The sequence below is a fragment of the Rattus norvegicus genome, chromosome 8 (assembly GCF_021556685.1).
Source record: "Rattus norvegicus strain SHRSP/BbbUtx chromosome 8, alternate assembly SHRSP_T2T, whole genome shotgun sequence".
In the NCBI taxonomy this organism is placed as follows: domain Eukaryota; kingdom Metazoa; phylum Chordata; class Mammalia; order Rodentia; family Muridae; genus Rattus; species Rattus norvegicus.
Window position 1 is genome coordinate 36275067 of NC_141541.1, and position 20278 is coordinate 36295344.

The 20278-nt window shown below is 45.8% G+C and overlaps 1 protein-coding gene and 1 pseudogene across 5 annotated transcripts in view; one reads left to right on the top strand and one right to left on the bottom strand.

Moving 5' to 3' along the window:
- The first annotated feature begins 585 nt into the window (after window positions 1–585).
- The window catches only part of LOC148004012 (uncharacterized), a 39710-nt gene continuing 20017 nt past the window's right edge, over window positions 586–20278 (top strand). For 2 of the 5 annotated variants that reach the window (XR_015627119.1, XR_015627120.1), the window contains exons 1-2: window positions 1033–1305; window positions 15546–15624. Coding sequence is in view for 1 of the 5 variants with exons in the window: in XM_087564012.1 (XP_087420138.1) it covers window positions 13944–14032; window positions 15546–15624 (168 nt within the window). In the remaining 4 variants the exon portion in view is untranslated. Of the gene's footprint in view, window positions 1306–13834; window positions 14033–15545; window positions 15625–20278 lie in introns of those variants that run through there. The other 3 variants (XR_015627117.1, XM_087564012.1, XR_015627118.1) reach the window with 3 other exon arrangements.
- Window positions 6617–7802, bottom strand: Prps1-ps1 (phosphoribosyl pyrophosphate synthetase 1, pseudogene 1; annotated as a pseudogene).

The window sequence follows — 20278 nt, forward strand, 5'->3', positions numbered from 1 at the left end:
GAGCTTCACGTTCCTCTCTTTTCAAGTCCATCATTTCGTCCCTTCAGTTTCTACTCTGTTTATCTCATTCATTGTATCTTCATGATTGTAGTGTATTTTTTTCTTTTCGACATTGTGGGTTTAGTCTCGAAAGTTCAATTTAGGCAGTTGATTCATTCATTCATTCATTTAAAGATGGACTCTTGTTATCCTACCATGGCCATTCTTTTTTTTTTTTGGAGCTGGGGACCGAACCCAGGGCCTTGCGCCTCCTAGGCAAGCGCTCTACCACTGAGCCAAATTCCCAACCCCCTCTTGTTATCCAATATGGGTATAAACTCCTGATATTCCTGCTTTGGCCTCCTGAGTAGCCAAGACTACAGGAGTAGTCCTGTACATATGTCATGTATATACATACATCATGCATGTACACGCATTCTGCATGGGCCAATGCAAGATTATTTCCTCCTCACCTTCCTTTCTTCCTTCTCCCCCCTTCTTCCCCTCCCTCTCCTATCTCCTCCTTCTTTTCTCTCCTTTCCTTCCCTCTCCTCCTTCTCCCTCTTCCTCCCTCCTCTTCCTTCCCCCTCCTCCATTCTCCTCCTCCTCCTTTTCCTCCTCCCTCCCCTTTCCCCTCCCTACTTCTCTTTTTCTGCTCCTCATGCTTGAAACTCCACTCGCAGGCTTCTGCACAAAGCTGACCGACATCCTTAGCCCTTGATTTATTTTGAAAACCGTCTTCCATATATTCAGCTGTAGTCCTTTCTCTTCTTCAATATAGAGCATATAATGACTGTTGTAATGACCTTGTCTCCTAATTCTAACCTGCTAATTGTAAAGTCTGTGTCATTTCTCGGTCAGTTTTCATAATGCTTTTCTGTCCAAACCGTGTTTTTCTTGCACTTTTGCCTGCCTCTTGATCTTTTTAAATTGGGTTCATGACATCACGGATTATTTACCTGGCGAGGCTATACAGCTACCGCAATTCCCGCAGAGCTGACACAGAGCCCCCTCTTGTGGCTGCATCATGGAAAGCAAGCACAGTGACCCTTTGCTTCAGGTCCGTGGCTCAGAACTGCAGTGATCTGGACAGCTGTGGAGCCAGCCGTCACCGCAGAGCCCATTAGAGTTGGATATAAGGTTCCGAGTTAGTAAGACATAAAAAGGATGGAGAACAGTCTTCTCAGAGGAAGAGCCGGATTTAGTAACTCTACAGAAATTTTAAAACCACAATACTGTTTATAACAGATAATCTAATTACCACCCCCAATCACGACGGTACAGACGCGCGGACCTCATCACCACCGACCGTCCATACAGAGTCAGGTAGGACGTGAGTTGGACTTGTTTATATTCTCACCAGGGGCGTATAGCAAGGGTTCTCTATTGTCTAAATCCCCACTAGCATTTTATTATTTGTTTCTTAATGGTTCTCATTCTGACTCGGGTAAGGCGGAACCTCACCAAAGGGTCCACTTTCCTGATGACTAGTGAACTTGGACATTTTCCTCTGTTTTTGTTTTTACTTTTGGCCATTTGTATTTTATTTTCAGAGAGCTGTCTGCTCATTTAGTGTATGGATTGATTCGGTTGTTCGGTTTCTTGTTTAGATTTTTGAATTCTTCGTACATTCCAGGAATTAATCCTTCATCAGATGGGCAGTTTTCTCTCTCCTTCTGTAAGGCATCTCTTCACCCAAGTAGGAAGTCACACTTCCCATTTGATGGTCGGTTTCCTGAGGCTGGAAGATCTACTGAGAACGCCTTTTCCTACGCCTGCATCTCCAGGTGTTTTCTTCACTCTTTCTTCCAACGGTTTAGAGCTTCAGGTTTTACATTAAAGTCTTTGAGCCTCTTTTTTTCTTTTCTTTTCTTTCTTTTTCTTTCTTTCTTTTTTCTTTCTTTCTTTCTTTCTTTTTTTTTTTTTTTTGGTGGAAGGTGAGAGCTAAGCCTGTGTATCTAGTGCGCCATCCCCCCCCCCCCCCCATTTGTGGAAGAGACTGTCTTTTCTTCAGTATGTATTTATAAAGTGTGTGTCAAAAGGCAGGTGGCTCTAGCTTTGAGGGTTTGTGTCTGGGTCCTCTATTCTAGTTGGCTGGTTGACATGTCTGTCACTGTGCCGTCATCTGGCTGTTTTCGTCACCACGACTCTGAAGTTTAACCTCCGATAGCTTTAGCAATGTTTTCTCTGCTGAGGCTTGCTTTGGCTGTTCATGGTCTTTGAGGTTCCAGATATATTTTTTGGATTGTCTTTTCTAGTTAGTTCTGTAACGAATATCACTGGAAGGTTTAGGGGGTTAAATTGAACCTGTAGGTAACCTTTCTTTTTTTTTTTTTTTAAACATTTATTTATTTATTATGTATACATCATACAGCTTTCTGCCTGCATGTATGCAACTACAGGCCAGAAGAGGGCATCAGATCTCATTACAGACGGTTGTGAGCCACCATGTGGTTGCTGGGATTTGAACTCAGGACCTCTGGAAGAGCAGTCAGTGCTCTTAACCACTGAGCCATCTCTCCAGCCCGTAGGTAACCTTTCTAATGTAGCCATTTCCACAATATTAACTCTTCCAAGCTAGAAGCACGGAAGGCTTCCTGGTGTGTGATTTCCCATCTCAGTATCTTCACGTTTCCCCTGTGGAGGTGAACTCAGTGTTTTATTGAGAATGTTTGCCCCTGGGTTCACTGTATAAATGTCTTTGTTATATCTTTATCCACTTTGGCATCAGAGCAGAACTAGCTTCATAAAAAAGGTTTGGTATCCTTCCTTCTTCTTCTGTTTTGTGGTTAATGTGACCATAGTAGAATTTAGAATTAATTCATCTGGGCCTGAAATATTTTAGTTGGAGCTTTCTTTTTTTCTCCTCCTCCCCCTCCTCCCCCTCCTCCTCCTCCTCCTCCCCCTTCCTCCTCCTCCTCTTCCTTCTCCTTCTTGTTTTGAGGCAGGGTTTCTCTGTGTAGTCCCACCTGTCCTAGAACTCACACTGTAGACCAGGCTGGCCTCAAACTCACAGAGATCCACCTGTCTCTGCCTTCACGGTGCTGGGATTAAAGGCATGTGCCACTCTTACCCGGCTGAGTTTCTTTCTTCTTTTCAATTGAACATGTCCTTCTTTTCTGTTAGCTTCAAGGCTGCTTCTGTGTTCTTTAGAGCTTGTTGTTTAGTTGTCAGGGATTTTCTCAGCCTGTTTATATTATGGGAATGTTCTCTTTCTGCTCAAATTATGACATAGTTTTGCTGGGTAAAGTAGTTGTGACTGGCACCTGTCATCTTGCAGAACTTGAAATGTAGCACTCTTAGCCCCCTTGGGTTTTAAAGCATATGCCAAGAAACCGGATGGGTCTGTCTTTATATGTGAGTTGATGGTTTCTCTTGCAGCTTTCTATGTACTTTCTTTGTTTAACTATACTATGGGCCAGGGATGTTATTTTCTGGTCTTATTTCTTTGGTGTCCCATATTCTTTCTGTATCTGGATGGCCATCTTAAAACCTATATTTGGGGGCTGGAGAGATGGCTCAGTTGTTAAGAGTACCCGACTACTCTTCCAGAGATCCTGAGTTCAATTCCCAGCAACCACATGGTGCGCTCACAACCATCTGTAAAGAGATCCGATGCCCTCTTCTGGTGTGTCTGAAGACAGCTACAGTGTACTTATATATAATAAATGAATAAATCTTTAAAAAACCTATATTTGGACAATTATCTGCTATGATTTTGTTGAAAATGTTTTCTATGACATAATTCTCCACTTATGCCCATGGCTTACAGATTTGGTTTTTCATATTGTCCCATAGACCTTGAATGTTCCATTTGTACCTTTTTATTAATTTCTTATGAGAAAATGAGAGATTGAGAAAGAGAAGGGGGGAAGAATGGAGAAATGAGAGAGATGGGAGACAGAAAGGAAATATAGAGGAGAGATATTAAGAGGAGAGAGAGGGGTGGGAGGAGAGAGAGGGGTAGAAAGAGAAAGAGAGAGGAAAGAGAAGAAAGAAAGGGGAAAGGAAGGAGAGATGAGAAGACAGAAAGAGGAGAAGAGAGAGTGGTTGAGAGAGAGAGGAGAGATTGAGAGAGAGGGAGGAGAGGGGAGACAGAGGAAGAGAAGAGAGTCCTCTTATTGAACAGAAAGCTCTCCATTTCAGCTAGACTGAGCAGCCCAAGCCTCTCAGGCAGATATAACTCAGTTCTGGACTCAGAGGCAGGTAAGTCTACATTCCTGCCCTTGTAGAGTTCTAGAAATCCAAACACAGGCTCTCATGCTTATACAGCAAGCACCTCACTCACGAAAACATGCCACACTCCCACACCCTGAATTAAAAAGAAAAGTTGTTTTTCTTTCAGCGGGAGTGGTTTGCTATGTTCAAGAGGGACTGGGTAGTGGTAGGGTTTAGGCATCTTCCTCCTCCTCTGCTAGCTCGATGTTTGGTACTACAGCCTACTCAGTACTCCTCTCACAGCAGAACACTTGCCAGGATCCCAGATGCCTATCATAGCCCTGGATGTTCCTTTGTGATGTTGGATCATAAATGCTGGTCAGGGTGGTTCTTCACGAGCTGTGCTGCAAATGCTATTCCTGCCTGCAGGCTTTCCTTTGGGAGCCTTGATTATAGAAGCAGGTCTGGTCAGTGGGAGGTGCTCTCAGACCCAGTTGCCTATGCTGGTGGCCACACCCCTGGGAAATTCTTCAAAAGGAGTCCAGTTCTGAATCTCAGTCCAGCCCTTGTGAAATCCTTCCTAGTACCTGGTGTGCTGCTTGGAACCTGTGTTTATGTCCCCTGCAGATTCCGGTTTTGATTACATTTCCACGTCTCTGAATACTGCACATTCTGATGCAGTTTCATCCCTATAGTCTAGTGGTGTAATGTTAGCCAGATTTCAGAATACGGACCTACGGCAGTCTGAATTTCCCAACAGTGCGGTTCATACTTGGGAAGGTTCTTATGTCACGGAGCCAGCAAATCGGCAGCTTTGCAGTTGCTGTTTGCTTCTTGAGGCAGAGTCCCCTTCTATAGCCCTGGCTGGCCTGGAACTTGCTATGTAGATTGCTGGCTTTGAACTCATACAGAGATCTGCCTCAGCCGGTATCTTTATGAAGTTGCTACAATCAAAGCTGAGCAGAGTCGTGCACGTCTTTAATCCCAGCACTGAGATTAAAGGCAGATCTCTGTGAGTTCGAGGCCAGCCTGGTCTACAAATCAAGTCCAGGACAGCCAGGACTCTGTTACACAGAAAATCCCAGTAGCCCAAACCCAACCCAACCCAACCCAACCCAACCCAACCCAACCCAACCCAAACCAAACCAAAACAAAACAAATGGAAAAATGTTCCTATGTCTAATTCGTTAAGGCATCTCCACACTGATAGTGACTTATGGGAGCCAGGTGTTATCTCACTATGATTTACACAACTCTGATGATTGATGATGTTGAACGTTTTTTTCCACATATCTGCCATCTGTATGCCTTCTTTTGAGAAACATCTATTTATGATCTACTTTGTTATACTATCAGACTGTATCTGTCTGTCTATCCATCCATCGATCCATCTATCATCACTCTATCTATCTGTCATTTCTTTTTCTTTTTGCTCACATGACAGATATTTTATTAAGTTTCTTCTACACAGGACAATAAGATCAAATTGTTTAGCAGAAAATGTTCAATTGACAGGACAAATGGGGGGGGGGGTTGGGGATTTAGCTCAGTGGTAGAGCGCTTGCCTAGCAAGCGCAAGGCCCTGGGTTCAGTCTTCAGCTCCAGGGGAAAAAAAAGAGAGAGGCCAAATGGATCCAAGGAAGATGAAAATTAAATACTTAAATTAATCAAAAGGCACTACGACACCACCTAAAACCCACCACTCAGAGGCTAAGGAAGATTGTGCTGTTACCTGATGTGAATGTTAGCAGTTACATAGCAAGAAGCAAGGGTTGGGGATTTAGCTCAGTGGTAGAGCGCTTGCCTAGGAAGCGCAAGGCCCTGGGTTCGGTCCCCAGCTCCGAAAAAAAAAAAAAAAAGAACATAGCAAGAAGCAAGTCTGTCTTACAGAAGATTTTGTTACAATGATCACCAAGTCCAAGATATTTGACCAGGAAAAGAGAAGACGGCTGAAGGTGAAGCCAACTGGAAAGGAACAGCTGTAGAAGATCCAAGCTATAAGTTAAACAAATGGCTATGGATCAGGCTTCTTCCTCCCCCAAATTTATTACTGTATTGCGCTACCTGCCCCTGCCTTACAGGGCACTCAACAACTGAACTATGTTTAAGGATGCTCAGGGTTCTTGCTACAGTGTAGCATAGACCTCTGAAAATGTATCGCACATGGGCTGACTTTGTGACTGTTATTCTGAATGAAGAAACCCCCAAAGCATTCACATGTAATGGAGTATGAGCTCTGTCAATCCCGTCCTAAGGACCTTACGGAATACTCTCTTAACAGTCTATACATCTTTCAACAGCCGAACTCAACTTAAAGCTGCAAGGTTCACAAAATAAACAAGAAAGACGGGATAAAACAATGCAGGTAGGGCATCCTAGCAGTTACTAGCCATCCGTCTTTATCCAATGTAGGACAAATTTTAATATAGCTAATGTGGGATGTACAAAGCTATTATGGAGCAGGCTGGGTCTTCTGCTGAGCTCACCAATACCAAGAAAAACAAGGGGGTGGGGGTGGTTTTATTTTCTAAATGCTTCAGAAGCTATAATATTATAGAGGGGCATGGCTGACCAGGTAGGAGACAGATTATCGGTTGTGGGTTCTCCTGATGGCTTCTGCAAGGATCATAGAGATGCCAGTCACCTGCCGTTTGGAGCAACGTTCCATCCTGTCCTCCTGAGGTATGGTATTGCGAACTACTACTGCTACAAAGCATTCACTGTTGATGAGAGAAATGGCTGGGCCAGAAAAGATTCCGAGCGTCAAGATAGTATAAACTCTGGTAGCTCCAGCTGACAGAAGTTTGTCAGCAGCATGACAGGTTGTACCACAAGTGTCAGCCAGGTCATCCACAAGCATAGCCACACGATCCTTCACATCTCCTACCAGAACTGTGCGGTCCACCTCCTTGGCCTTCTTCCGTTCCTTGTGAATCAAAGCAAAATCCACATTCAGTCGGTCTGCCATGGAGGTCACTCTCTTGGCTCCACCAGCGTCAGATGAGACAAGAGTACAGTTTTTCCACTCAGATATGTTCTCCTGTATCCACTTTAGGACACCTGGCTCTGCATGTAAATTGTCCACTGCTCTATCAAAGAAACCCTGCATTTGAGATGCATGTAGATCCATGGTGATGATACGATCCACACCTGCTACAGATAGCATATTTGCATAGCTTAGCTGAGATGGGAGCCCAACTCTTAGCCTTCTTACCTTGGCGAGCATAAGGGAAGGGTGGGATGACTGCAGTAGTCCGGCTGGCTGAAGCAATCTTGTAAGCATTTATTTTGATCAAAAGCCCCATCAGATTGTCATTTTTCTCACCACACCCACTCTGAACAATGTAGATGTCTTCTCCACGAACGCTTTCCTCAATTTCCACACAGGTCTCCTGGTTGCTGAATTTCTTAGTCACTACCTTGCCCAGCTCCAGGCCCAGGCGGTCAGCAATTTTCTGGTTTAAGTTCTGGTGGGAGTTCCCACTGAAGATTTTGATATTCGGCATCTTGAGCCAAACATGCTCAGTGGTCACCGCCACTGCTGCCGCTGCTGCCACAGTACCGCGTTGCTGTTCCGCCATCTTACATTCCCTCCCAGAGCACCCATCATTTATTTTTCTAATATCGTGTATGTACAATTCTTTATATTCAAGACATTAATTCTGCAATTCCCCCAAATTAACCTGTAAGCCTCACCAAAGAACCCGACAACTTTCTGGACTGCTGGGAGTTGTAGTTCTTAAAAAAGTAACAAAGCCTCATGGGAAAGTACGGTGGCCTATGAGTTTTGTCCATGAAAGCCTCCACAACACGTGTCTCAAGGCCACTCTGCTGGAATTTCCAGGGGGTGGTCTTGACCAAAGTCCATCTCTTGGTGGTTTTTTTGTTTTTTTGTTTTTTTTGTTTTTTTTAAGATTTGGGCTTGCTTCAAATTTGGCCTGAATTAGTGAAATGGATTTTTCTCCCTCGAATCTCAGGATTAACAATTCCTTGTCAGATGTCTACTCTGTTTTCTCCCATTCTGTGACTACACATAAGCTGATGAATGGATAGAGAAAAGGTGGTAGATTATACACAGGGAGATGCTATTCACCCTGAAAGAATGACGACCTGTCATCTAAACCCTGGGTCACTGCGTTAAGCGATGCTTATGGTGAAAGGCTATGATGCCCACTCTTGTGTGACACCTAAAAACGTTCACCTTATAGAGGTTGAGAGGTGAATGGTGGTTCAGGTGGCTGATAGAGTGGGGTCCAGGAAGGGATGAGGAGGGATGGTGAGCTGGTGAGTGGGTACAAACAACGGCAATAAGAAGTTCTGGTGTGCCTCCCTCTGTACAGCAGGAGAGACTTGTAAAAGGTTTTTTGTTTTTTTCTTTAAATTTCATACACATATATAATGTGCATATGTATGCATTGGGCATATCCACCCTCTGTTCCTCCAGCCCCCTCTCCCCTAACACCTTCCTTCAAACTTCATGTCTTTTTTTTTTTTAAATCTATTTAGATTTTTAAAAGTGTGTGTGTGTGTGTGTGTGTGTGTGTGTGTGTGTGTGTGTGTGTGTACCTGTGACAGCCAGAAGAGGGTGTCAGGTCCCCTGGAGCTAGAGTTGCAGGTGGTTGTGAGCCTTTCATCCCATGTGCTAGGAACTTCTTAAGGTCTTCTTCAGGTCTTCTTAACCACTGAGCCATCTCACCAACCCCTATTCATTTATTTTAATTTTACTTGGACATTTTGCATGCAGGTAACCTGGCACACGCCTGATGCCTGCCCACAAAGAGTATCTGACCCCGTAGAAGGAAGTTACCGATGGCGGTGAGCTGCCATGTAGGGGCTGGGGATTGAACCCAGGTCCTCTGAGATAGCAGCCAGTGATGGTAACTGCTGAGCCATTTATCCAGTCACCCCCACAATGGACGTTTTAGCTCCTTTGATCTTGTGGAGGTCTTGTGTGGGGAGTCACCTCAGCTGTGAGTTCATGGAGTAGCCATGCTGTGTGCAGAGGCGAGCCTGTCTCAGCACTCCTCCTAAGCCTCCATCCTTTACTTTCTTTCTGCTCTCTTTCCCTAGACATTCTCTGAGCCTGCAGGGAGCAGAGCTGATAGGGTTGTTCTCATCTTATTCCAAGGCTGAGTACTTGAAATAGCTTAGTCTCGACACTGAACAGTTAAGAGTCTCTACACTAACCCCTATCCTGTGCACTAAGAGCGCCCTCCCACCAAGGTTGAGAGCAGTACAAGTCCATGGACAGAAGACGGTGTGACAACACTATCATTTAGCAAAACAACACCAGTAGATGTCCCTCCTAGAACCTGTAACTTCCCCAGTCATAGATTTCAACCATGTTTGCAATATCAGGCCTGAATCCCCTCCCATGGAGTGGGCCTCAAAATCCATCAAGAAAGCAGGTGGTTGTCACCATAAACGGTCATGTCACATTGAACCAGTAGAACATCTCTACTGACAAGTCATTGTTATAGCTCGAAGGATCCAGTGCTGGGTAAAGTCACTGACATCTTTCCTCTCCCATGAAGCCTGTCTGTCTGTCCATCACTATAAAAGCAGGCCAGCCAGGAGAGGGTTTTCCTGGCCAGTTCAAGATTGATTTTTTTTTTCTTTGAAGTGGGTGATGTCTTTAGTAATAGCCTCACTAGCCAGTAGTTATGCTGGGCAAACACAGGCAATGCCAACAACTCAAGCAGGTAGAACCTGTGCATGGTACTGAGATTCTCACTGAATAGCCATGTCTTCTGGGGACAGCACTGTTCACACGTGTGTGAGACCTCCCTTCAAACTCCTTTAAAAATAGTTCAGCTTGCGAACCTGTGGAGTCTCACAAGGTTTCTTCCTATATCCTTAGTATTGGTTAACCCACCCCCTACCCTTTACCTCCCTCACTCACCTGTCACCTTCACTTAAACCTTACCTCCCAGTATTCTCTACCCCCAAGTCTTTCATATCACGTGTTCCACTATCAGCTTCAGTTGGATGACAGATTTCCAGGTAGCCTCTTCACAAACCCTTCATTTTGCCTACGTCTTCCCTTACCCCCCTGTTCCTCGATTCCCACCACTTCACCACCTGCTTGAACCTTCCTGTCCCCAACATTCCCCTCCTCTTGCTCCCACCTCACCTGTAATCTACTATCCCTACTCTCCAAACATACTCCCACCAGCTCATTACTAGTTTCCTAATTTTCACACGTATTCCAGGCTAAACACACAAGACCTGGGTCTTTCAGGGGCTTTGGGGGTTGAGTTGCAGGAGTTTAGAGGGCCCAAGACCTGAGTTGTTTCTGCTGGGTACTCGGTGTTGGTGCAGGGAACCCTGGAGGAAGGAGGAGAAAGGATGGGGAGGCAAGCACAGGTTGGAGTGAAGCCCTGGGGTTAGGGGGTGATGAGCGAAGGAATATACACTAGGTGAGAGGCGAGGGAGAGGCAGGGGAGGAGTAGACAAAGGTGTGGGTTATTGGGAGTATTAATGGTGTTTTGATATGTTGTTTACTGGGCATTTTCTTGGGGTCGGAGGGATGGCTCTGTAGCTAAGAGCACTGGTTGCTGTTTCAGAGGACCTGGGTTTGATTCCCAACACCCACATGGTAGCTCACAAAATGCTTTGTAACTCAAGTCTCAGGGATCTGGGGCTCTCTCTGGCCTCTTGCTGGCATTTCATGCACATAGTGCAAGATGCAAGCAGACGTCTACACACATCGAATGAAGATGAAGATTAGACTTGCTTTTTAAAGATCAGCATAGTCTGGGAGGACTTGGGAATAGCTGTTTGGAGCTTTTGACAAGATGGCAGACAAGTATAGGGAGTGAACGTGAGGGACATGGTGATCTGTAATTCCGTCTATTCAGGTGACATCCTACCACTGTCACCAGGTGGTCACTGTCTTTTACACCCTGTTCTCTCTAAGAGTCTCGAGCCAATCTGAAGTCTTTAAGCTGCGTTTCCAGGAGCCCTAGGGGAACCTTTTTCATGGTCTGTGTCAGAATTCACAGCTCTTAAGCACCAGTGCTGTGGCACTCTATGGGTGTGGGGAGCCTCTGTGTTTGATTTGTTCTGTTGCTTCAGCTACCTTTGGCTGGACAAAAAGACAATTCAGTGCTGGGGATGGGTCCTGGGGTCTTCAGTAAAGTGGGCAGAAGGCTGTCTTTATCTTAATATTTCTATTGCCAACCTGGGAAGGGAAGGATCTATTTCAGAGTATAGTTCCATATTGGAGTCCATCATTGAAGGAACTCAAGGCAGGAATTCAAGGTAAGAACCTGGAGGCAGGAAATGAAGCACAAACCAGGGAGGAATGGGTCTCCATGGTGCTTGTTCAGTCTGCTTTATTACGTACCCCAGGGCCACCTGCCTAGGGGTAGCATCACTCACAGTAGGTTGGCAATCGATCACTGAAGTGCCTACAGGCTTGCATATAACCCAGTCTTCAGGAGGCATTTTCTCAGGTGTGGTCCCCCTTTCTCAGAGAACTACAGTGTTGTGTCAAGTTGACAGCAAACTATCCAGGACAGTCTCTGAGTGTCATCCTTCAACACTTCTTAGGTTTTAGTTTTCTGTTTCAGAAATGGCTGCTTCAATCTCTCTTTTAAGTAACTGCTCAGTACTGGGTGCCCAGCTGTATTCTGCAAACTTTGAAAGCAAGAGACGTGCTTTTGAGGTATAATTATTTGAGATACAGTTTTCATACGGCGGTATACAATACATCGTGTGTCATAGGTAGCTTTGATGAGTGTACTGAGAATTGTGTACATTTATATTAAATATTTGGCTCTCTGGTGGGATGAAGAAGCCCTCCTTTGATAGCATTTGTCAGTCTCTGTGGTGTAAATATATGGCGATTCTACAACTCTGACTTGAACCAACTTGCAAATGTCTTGGAATTGTAAAAACCTGATTTCAGAAGGTCTAATGGGCTCAGGAAAACCTGGACTGTTTACTTCTGTGTGGCCAACATCCAGGCCAGGATTCAGGCCAGTTTCAACCCCACCTCCATACACACTTCTAGTGCCCCTCTGTACTTGCCCCCCGACCCCCAGCTGTGCTGATTTCTACCACCATAAGGAAGATCTTGTCCTAGAACAGCAGTTCTCAGCCTGTGGTTTGTGACCCTCCCAACGACTGGAAAACACAGATATTTTTACATCATGGTTATAACAGCTAACTTAGAGTTATGAAATAGCAACAAAAATAATTTAATGGGGTTGGGGATTTGGCTCAGTGGTAGAGCGCTTGCCTAGCAAGCGCAAGGCCCTGGGTTCGGTCCCCAGCTCCGAAAAAAAAGAATAGAAAAAAAATAATTTAATGGTTGGGGCCACCACAAAATGATGAACTGTATTAAAGAGTTGAAGGGTTGGGAAGGTTGAGAACCATTGTTCCGGACCATTATGACAATGCAGCATTTACAATTTTAGTCTGAACTCCCCTCCCCCGGCCTCCCCCGGTTCAATTCCACACTCACTCCAATTGTGCTCTTCTTGGCTGTTTGCCCCCTTTTGCTATATATCACAAAACCTTCTCTGGATAAGGAGCACACACTTCCCAGTGTTGAGATTTTCTGACCAATCTCAACAGTGCCTGAGAAAGTATAAAAGAAGATGTTCTCAGAGCTGGAGAGATGGCTCAGCAGTTAAGAGCACTGACTGATCTTCCAGAGGTCCTGAGTTCAAATCCCAGCAACCACATGGTGGCGCACAACCATCTGTAATGGGATCTGATGCCCTATCCTGGTGCGTTTGAAGACAGCTACAGTGTACTCATCTATAAAAAATAAATAAATCTTGGGGCTGGGGATTTAGCTCAGTGGTAGAGTGCTTACCTAGGAAGCGCAAGGCCCTGGGTTCGGTCCCCAGCTCCGAAAAAAAAGAACCAAAAAAAAAAAAATCTTAAAAAAAAAAAAGACGTTCCCACACCCTTGACCAAACCGTTTCTGGTGGGGCTTTAGAGCTCCCCATGACACCGAAACGAGCACTTCTGGGCCGTCTAGCGCAGGGCAGACACTCAGTCCATGTTGTGGAGACTCTATTGGCAGAAGTTTGTTTCGAGGCCTTTACGCCCACTGGGTAGATTGTCTTTTGGAGAAGGGTCAATCATTGTAGAGAGTGGAAAGGCTACTTAAAAAAAAATACCTCACAGAGTTCTTATTTATCATTTGACAAACCTGCTTCAGAAAAAGTTCACAACTTCAACAATGCCCCTTCCCCAATTTCTAGGAGAATTTTTTGTTGTAATTTAAGGCCTATTTCTTACATCTACCCTCTAACTTAATGCACATTTGATTTTATCTTATGCGCATTATTTTATTTAAACATTTGTTCGGTGCTGAAAGAAAACAAACCTTCTTTACAGATAAAACGAACAAACAAACAACACCCCACCACCACCACCACCACCAAGTTTTGCGGTATTAACTTTCCTAAAACCAGATTTCAGTCATTTAACTTAAGAATCCACGCTTTGTTCGTGGCCACACGAGGCCCGACGTTCATGCCTCACTACGACAGGGAACACACATTATTAAAGAGTTGTGTTTTATTTTCACAAGTACCTAATGAGAGACCAAATTGAACTTTGCTGGCGAGGCAGCATTTTTGTGAACTGTAGATGGTGCTGTTTCCATAGTTTTGTAATGGGAAACACCTTCCATGGCCACCAGGGGGCGCTTGTTGCGCCTGGATAATTAGTTGTCAGATCCTGACTGACCAAGAAATGAAAGCCGGTGTGTTCTGTACAGGGACGCTCAGCTTCATCTCCCGGAACTCTAAACAGCTATGTTTCTAAGCGCGTAGGATTAGTCCATGAGGCACTTCCTACAGCCGGTGCTTGGCTCTTCTGCAGTCGTCAGTGCGAAGAGCCCTCTCTTCCTCCATCCCCCTGGTCCTCTGAGGTATGTCTTTGATCCTACACACCCCAGTTCAAGATCTTTTCACAATGGTATCATATCCTAGCTTCTTAGTCTTTTTCCATTCTCAGAGGTGAGAGAGGGTGCCAGACCTTGGAGAAGCAGGCACGAAGGGCGTTCCGAAAGGAGCTAAGCACAATGATCAACGGGGGCGTCCCTGCTCCACCCTGGGAGTTGTCTGTCAGCACAAGGCTGCAGCTGAGGTGCAAGATGCAGTCTCTGAACTCGCCATCCAGGGCTAGCATGAATTGTTCTCATTGTTTAGATAGATGAACGTGGGAAACATTATGCTAAGTGGAGTAAGTTAGCAATAGAAAGTCATAGCTTGCATGAATCCACTTACCTCAGTGAGGTGTAGGCTGCACTGGCTTCAGTGGACTCTGGAAGCCTGTGAAACGAAACATAAAGTTCAGGACCTTTCCCCTAAAACCGTCCTCCGGGCCTGGGTGGAGACAGGCTGACAGTATCCCTCTTCTTCAAGTCACTCTGGCTAGGAGCAAGGGAGTATCCAAGAGGCCCTCTGTTTACCTCCACAGGGTTTTGACTGGGAAGCTCATTTCTCAAGGTCAGGAGAGAAGAGAGGAAAATTCTTCAAACATGAACAGACGTGAACTGGGTCAGAGTGAGTCCGTTTGGACTCTAGAGAAGGGTTGCAGAATGGAGAAGAGGCTATGGAAATGCTACTGTTTAAATAGGCTTGTTGCTGTGTTACTAATATAAAAAATGTCACACGCTTAATGCACGTAGTTCTGTGAGTTTGGACATTTGTTACGTATGAACCATCCCCATAGTCAAGGTTAGTGTCACGTCCACCATCTCCCCAAGTTTCCTTATGCTTGTTATTCGTGTGTGTGTGTGTGTGTGTGTGTGTGTGTGTGTGTGTGTGTGTGTGTGTGTGATACAAACACCAAGATGAGATCACAGGCCACATCTTGAAAACTTAGGCATTTCAGGAGGACAGATGTCCAGCACTTACCCACCTTCTGTAACTGTCTACAGCCTTATACCTGCTGGCGCCTTCTGTAAGCAGAGTCACAGAGCTCCACTGTCACCCCCATGGTTACATCATATAGCAGAGCGTCTTTTGGGTGGACGTGTATACACATGATAGGGTTTCCTTCTAGAATGTGCCTTACCGGAGATAAAAGAAAGGCAGGAAGGAAGAGCACACAACAGTCACAGACTCACTCTCTGACAGCTTTTGAAGTGGGTTGGGCCCTGACAACAGATATATAGAGGGATATAGAGGGAGAAGAGCCCAGTACTGGCAGGTAGGTACAGTGCTCACTGGGGCTGCTTCTCAGTCATGGAGTGTGGGCAGGAAAGCCGACTTTTCAAGTTTGTTGAGAATACCTTTGTACTGCACTGCACCGTTGGAGTGTACATATAGATATACGCCTTCACCTCAAAGTTGCTTTGTAGACATTGGTCCCATGTGTCTATGCAATTATTTCCGTCGTCTGGCTAGATCTACCTGTAAATTCTCTTTTTTCCCCAGGGGCTTACTCACTTTCAAGCTTGTCTTCAGGACACAACCTGAAGAAGAGAACCTAGCATACAACAGACACACTCCCCAGGTATATGCTGAGTGGGTGGAGGGAGGATAAAAACTCACATCATTTTATATTTTTGACCTGTATTGACATCTTATCAGAATAAAGCAATTGGTCTGATGCCTTTCCATTGGGCACACACGTGTACACACACACACACACACACACACACACACACACACACGTGTACACACACACACGTGTACACACACACGTGTACACACACACACACACACACACACACACACACACACACACACACACTTGTTATTTAATAAAACTGTCCCTCCTTTTCCCACTGGAAGTTCTTCCGGGATTCTGTGTTGCAAATTCTCTGCCCCCCCCTCCTTTTTTTTCTTCTACCTTTCTTTGTCTGGAGACAGGGTCTTTTTATATGGTCCAGGCTTGCCTTGAACTCATGACCCTCCCGCTTTACCCGCCCCAGTGCTGGGATTATGGATTCATTCGGCCACATCTGCTCACAGGTTAATTCTTGCAGAGTGGTGGATTCAGGTGGCTTGGGCTGCATTGGCAGGTCCGAGACTCTGGTACCTCAAATATCTTCTTCTAAGTTAACATTGCAGAATGTCAAAACAAGCTTTCAGTGAGAAGGGACGCTCACGGACAGTGGGATACTTAAGTGGGGTGCTTAGTTTGCCTAGGTCACAGAGGGTTCACCACTTGCCTGGGGGTCCACTTCAACAATTCAAAAGTTCAGGCTTTCTGTTCTGGGGAGAATCTCCATTGGCGCATGCGCACACTTTCTATCCGTCTCAGACCCATTTCCAATTCATGCAGCGGCATGGGCGCCTCGGAGAGGAGGGAGAGTGTGAGACACTGCAGGCTGCTGGGTCATGAGAATCCGGTTGGGTAAAGAGTGTCTTATTTTTTTTCTTTTTAAAAAGTTAGCGTACATGTTCTTTCCCTCTGTTTCTCTGTCCTCGTTCCATCTTCCTATTCACACAGCTTTCCCGCCTCAGCAGTAGGACACATGGCAGAGCATGGGCTGGGAACTTCCTGGGTTCAAATCCTGGCTTTGACTTTTGGTTGGCTGAGGCATGACATTAAGAAGTTCACTTTGTGCCCGCAGTTAAATCACCGCTTTTGTAACGCAGGTCGCCTCAAAAGACGCCTGTGAAATGAGATGAATGGCTAAGATGCTTCCAACGGCCTTTGGCATTTAGGCCTGTCCTCTTCCAGCCTTTAATACAGTTTCTAGTCATCTCCAGAGCACTCGCTGGTATATGGAAGTCCACCCAGGGAGATACTCACCAAGATGAGGTGTGGTCTCTGTTCTCAAGGATTTGTAATAAGACGCGGAGCCAGAGGCCAAATGCTTAACCTAAAGAAGGAGGTAGGCTGAGGCATGCCATGGTACGTCAGCGCCATTAGAGCAGGGCGGGCAGCTGGAGAGGGAAGGCGTCGTGAAAAAGCTGGCCACCGAAAGGTGGCAGAATGTGGAGAACAGACATGACTCTTCCACCCTGACAACGGTTACTCCCTGGCCTGCTTTTACTTCTGTGTCAATATGGGAAGCACGACTTCTACCATTGAGCTCCAGGGCGTGTCTCCTAGGTAGATCATGTGCAAGCTTAGGCCACCACTAAGTAAATATTCCCAAAGCAAATGTGGGATGACTTCCCTTCCCCAAGTCTGCAGCGGCTCTTCTGTACCATAGCTGCAGAGGACTTGAGTTTGGGTCAGTAAACTCCACTTCTCTGAGCTGGAGGTCTATGTCTCCCCTCAGAAGTCTATGAAGTACAAGGCACTATACATATACCAGCCTAGAGGAGACAGCTCACAAAAGCTGGGAACCTGGAGCACACTGTACAGGCAGCTCAACAGGTTGGAGAGGGCCCTTTCCAGGTGCCTCAACTGATCTGAGCCTCTTCCAAGAAGACCCTCTGCTCTTAGTCTTTTCTCAAAAGTTGATTTGGTCTCTGCTTCTTCCAGGTAGGGCTGGAATTAGCTGAGAGTGACTCTCAGTAGTCTTTAATATTTGTCTATCCAGGTAGGGGTAGTGAATCTGTTCAGTTTCAGGGACTTCCTGAGGCTGTTTTGAGATGTTTACCTTTTGTCTTAAAGAACTTGCTTTTAGAACTCTTTTAGATTGAGTGTTTCAGTCTTGGGGAAACTGCTCCAGGGCTTGCACCCCAGACCTATAAACACACAGTCCTGGAATTTTCTTCTCCTAGATCTGTCATTAGCTTTGAAGTGGGCTCAAGCAATGCAGAGTGAATTTAGATGCCCATTGTAGGTTTTGGCCTCACTGGTGCAATATGGACCTAACACAGAGTCTCTGTGGGATCCCTACTTGATGGCTTGATCTGAGAGCTTAGGGAAGTTTCCTGGATAGGACCTCGTACTTGGCAGTTCTGAGTCAGCAGATTTTGAAAGGGACATCTTGACAAGCAAGCAGGTGATTTCAATGAGAAAGTGAAGGAGGGACAGGAGCCAAGGATGATAGCTGTTTCAGGACTTTGCTAGGGAGATGTAAAGAAACATCTATTTGCCCCAGATAGGAGGGTACTGGCAGATTAAAAAAAGAACTGACTAAAGAAAGCCCAGCTTACTGAACCAATGAGTTTACTGGAGTTACCTTCGAGAGGATGGGTGTTTCAAAGTCACTACACCCCAAGAAGTGCTGTGAGCAACATATGCGTATCCACCATTGAAGAGTCTCCTGTGTGACTTATGGGGAGCTAGCTATACAACTAAAGAGTCCTCCTGGATGATGTGTGGGAGGCTACATTACTGGAGAGCCTTCTGCAGGACATATGGAGAGCTATACTACTACAGAGTTCCCCTGGGTGATGTCTGGGAGGCCTATACTACTAGAGAGTTCCACCACAGTCATTGTCTGCCTCTTTGTAACGTAGGAGAGGGAAGGAGTATGAAAATCTTGTGAAGGCTTTGGAGCTCTGACTCTGATCTCGTGAGAGACTTGTGCAGGTTTTTGATCCAGAAAGGCCACGGTCAAGTTCTTCCTGAAGAAAATACGTTCCCAACAGCACCTGAAGCAAGGGTGGGTGGGTGGCCGTGACTAGTTCACAATCTTACCGAGGAGGATATAAAAAATGAGGAAACCCATTGTTACCTCAGGCTCACAAATGTCTAGGCAGGGAATTTAAGCTCTGTCCACAGGAGACTTCCAATCCAGTGTAGGATATTGAAGCTGCAGATCTTGAGGAAAGATAGCACGAAGTCAACCTGCTCTGCTCAGACCGCGCTCGTTTTGACTGAGATTTGGCTCTCGGGATTCTGGGTATCGTTCTGTCTGAAAGTTGGCTACTTTGAAAGGAAGCTGGAGAAAGTCGCTGACCCAGACACAAAGCCTCAGACCTTGGCAGCCCTAGGTCTCCCCAGGGAGCGGGTGTGCTCTGAGCTGTGTCTGCAAACGGTTAGTCGTCCAGCCTGTGCATTCCCTTTGGCTCTCTCTGCCCTTTTCTCACTTTAAGCCTGTTGTTTCTCTCAGTTTTGATTCAGATCCACTTGAAACTTGCACGAGAACTTTGAAGCTTTCTTTGCAAAAATGCACACAGGCACGTTCAGTCTCAGTGGAGGTCACAGCCGGAGAGACCTACCTGGGCACTTGGTGGTTGTTCCCACCTCTTTTTTTTATTTTTATTTTTATTTTATTTTTGTTGAACTCTCTGCGGTACTCCTGATGTTGCTCTTTCAACACCCCTCAGCTAGACTCTGAGCTGCTTGAACGCAGTGCAGTGGAAGGTAGATTTTTCTACTCATTTTCAGTATCTGCTCTCCTGTATTTCTGTAATATCGCTGTGTCAGCATAGTTCACACAGTTGAAGCATTCTTTGCAGGTGGATGCTGGGACTTCCTGACGAGAACACAAGAGGTCGGGTGTAGGGTTTTCCACTTGGGGCATCATGTTGATGTTCAGGTTTTTAGATTATAGAGCATTGCATATTTTGGAATTTTGGGTTGTGGGGCTTCTCAGCATCTCACTGTCCAACAAATTAACTATTTCAGTCTGGGCCACTTGTTGCATAATTAGAACTGCTGGTTCTAAACATGTCCTGCCCCTAGCTTGTACTATCGAGGAGGTACCTGGAAAAGATAGCCTATAGACCATGCACGGCCGCGTTTCAGACTTTCTGTCCCATTAGGTGGAGAGGCCTCCTTCCCTGTCCTAGAGTTCCTGCTACAGCTTGTGTTAACTCACACTTCGACAACTGTCAATGGCTGCGGCTTAGATTTTCTTTATCAGAGGAGATCTGAGGAAGGTGGTGGAGACAGTGGGCCGGAAAGAGGAGTTATCCCAAGTTGTTTGTCAATATCGACTCAATCTCACAAGACACCAAAATAAAGTTTTGAGGAAAAAAATGAGTAGGACTGGCAAGAGAACACCTTGGCCCCAAAGGACTTTTTAGCCACGTGAGGCTTCATCCCCCCTTGGAGTATTTCTCAGAGCAACTGCCAGACAGGACCAGTCTCTCAGCAGTTGTCACCCACTTATTAGTGGACTCTGCAGAGGCCAAGAGAAAGGGAGGGGCACTAAAAATGGGGGAAAATAAGTTTGTGCTCAGGGCCGGCGCAATTCCGTGATGCCAAGGTGACCGGCCTACGTCTCCTTCCCGGGCTGGTGTTGGGTGGCTCTGACAAGTGTCCAGAGTGCTCTTGGCCCCGCAGCATCTGCTGCCCGATTGCCATGGAG